General features: G+C 33.1%; 1 protein-coding gene across 1 annotated transcript in view; it reads left to right on the top strand.

Annotated features, from left to right (window-relative positions):
* UBAP1 (ubiquitin associated protein 1) overlaps window positions 1-2312 on the top strand; it is a 58811-nt gene that overhangs the window by 30936 nt on the left and 25563 nt on the right. The window contains exon 2 of the mRNA XM_012656649.1: window positions 974-1014. Coding sequence (XP_012512103.1) covers window positions 981-1014 — 34 coding nt within the window. The 5' untranslated portion in view covers window positions 974-980. The remainder of the gene's footprint in view (window positions 1-973; window positions 1015-2312) is intronic.

Raw genomic sequence — 2312 nt, 5'->3', positions numbered from 1 at the left:
GGCCTCCCAGAGTGCTAGGATTACAGGCGTGAGCCACCATGCCCGGCCTAGAGCTACTTTTTTTGGTAACAGCTTTATTGATATAATTTACATGCATAAACTTTACCCATTTAAGTGTTCAATTCAGTAGTGTTTAGTTTATTCACAGAGTTTTGGAACTATCACCACAATTAATTTTAGAACATTTTTATCACCCCAAAAAGAAATTTGTACTTGCAAACCATGGTGACTGCATTTTAAAACTGTTCTAGGCTTGCTCTGTGTCTGCTAAGTTTAGAAGGTATTTTATCATTTAAACATAGTATTAAAATAATATTTTCAATTTGCATTTTTTAAGTAATGTTTCAATTTTTTTTTCTTTCTAAAGTAACTTATGGTATATAAACCAATTTACCTTGACTTAAATTTTTTTTCTTTTATATTGGGAAGAAATTCATTGTTGGAGATCATACATCATGGTAAAAACCCCTTGTCATCAGGCAAAAAGCATATTAGTGGACTTTGGTACAGCTGTATAATTTGTTATTTGGAATTTTGGCATTTCCAAAATGAAATTTTATTCTACTAGGATAGGTTAAAATATCGTTAAATGATTCTATTTTATCTAATTTTAGTGTGATGTATATATAGTTTTTAGGGGAATATATATACTTTTTAAAAGACTGGGTATGGTGGTGTGCCTGTGGTCCTAGCTACTAGGGATGCTGAAGTGGGAGGATTGCTTGAGCCCAGGAATTCAGTCAGCCTGAGCAACATAGTGAGACTCTATCTCTAACAAAACAAAACAGAAAAACTCATTTTTCCTCCATTCTACCTTCTTTTTTGTGATTTTGGGAGTGAGAAGTGAGGACAGTGTCAGTCTGGGAACCTTTGGTCTTCTGGTTTCTTTTTTTAAGTCTCAATTTTCTTATAATTATTTTTTTATATCTCTTTAAGGCATCATGTACCTAACAAATATTTCCTTGTTTTTCAGGTTCTAAATGGCTTCTAAGAAGTTGGGTGCAGATTTTCATGGTAAGTGGACTGTTGGTTATCATGGTTTAAATTCTGATTTGATCAGAGATTTTAAAATCACTTAGCATAGTTTACGTGTCCCTTTTTTTCTCTTTAAATGAATAGCTTGAGAAAAATAAAGCTACAACAATGTAGCATATACATCCTAAAGGTCTTTGTATAACTTTAATCTTGAAGTATTTCTTCAAATGGATCGTCTCTGGTTTTGTACTGGAAACTGCTAGAGATGGATAAGGAGCATTCCAATTTTGGTTGCTCTTCAGCATTATTTTGAGATAGTTACCATTCCCTTTCCTATTCTTTGATCATAGCTCTTTTCCATCTGTGTGTGTGACAAATTTTAACCCTTCAGTTAATGCTTTATAATGTTTTGTTTTAGTTCCCTCTACCCCCCCGCCCCATAAAAAGTAGTAATTTACTACAAATCAATCACTATATTACAGAGATATCAATAATAGTAATTACAATTTTGCATTTGAAACTAGTAGTTTCTCTATTATCTTCTCCTAAGATACAATCTTCCAAAATGAAATATACTTTATTGTCTGCATTTGGTGAGAATGGAGGTACCTAAGAAGTTAAAGTTAGATTCTCTTTTCATACAGTAGAAGATAGAATTAAACACCAGAAATAGCCAAACAACACAATTATTTTAAAAGAGATTTTAAAGCTGGTCTCCTATCACATCATTGTAAGAATGATTTACTAGACTGCCTGACAACATGTGTTGGTATGCTCTTCTGAGGCACAAATGGTTGCTTGATAGTATCACTCAGCTAAGTAGGGGAGGTGTGGCTGTCACTATGGTTTTAACTTCTATATTTTATACAATAGCTTTTAAATTTTGAATTGCCATTGTGCATATTATTACATATACAACCTGCATTTTGTTACATCCTTTAGGAGCAAGTCATTCAAACTCTGGAATTGGCATTCTATAAGAGGTCTGGCATCAGATCTTGTAGATAAGCTGTATCTTATTATTTAAGCATTATTCCATGGCTCTTTCAAAGCATTTAGATGATATTAGGAAGGTAGATCTGAAATTGCCTCCGGATCACCTCTTCAGGGGAAAAGAAAGGACACAACCAAAGGCAGAGGAAAGGCTTAAGGAGAGAAAATAGCAAGAATGAACATTTTAAACTTATAATCTTATTTTAAAAGATAAGCTTATTAAATCTTTGGAAACTTCTTTTTGATCAGAGTGAAAATAAGTTGGACCCCAGGTTATATGTTTCAGCTAAACAGTCCAGAGAGAAGATCATAATTCTGAAGGTGTCCGATCAATAAAGACTTGT

Source organism: Propithecus coquereli, unplaced genomic scaffold (genome assembly GCF_000956105.1).
Source record: "Propithecus coquereli isolate 6110/MARCELLA unplaced genomic scaffold, Pcoq_1.0 Scaffold114, whole genome shotgun sequence".
Lineage (NCBI taxonomy): Eukaryota > Metazoa > Chordata > Mammalia > Primates > Indriidae > Propithecus > Propithecus coquereli.
The sequence above is the reverse complement of the archived record's forward strand: the minus strand, read 5'-3'. Positions and strand labels throughout refer to the sequence as shown.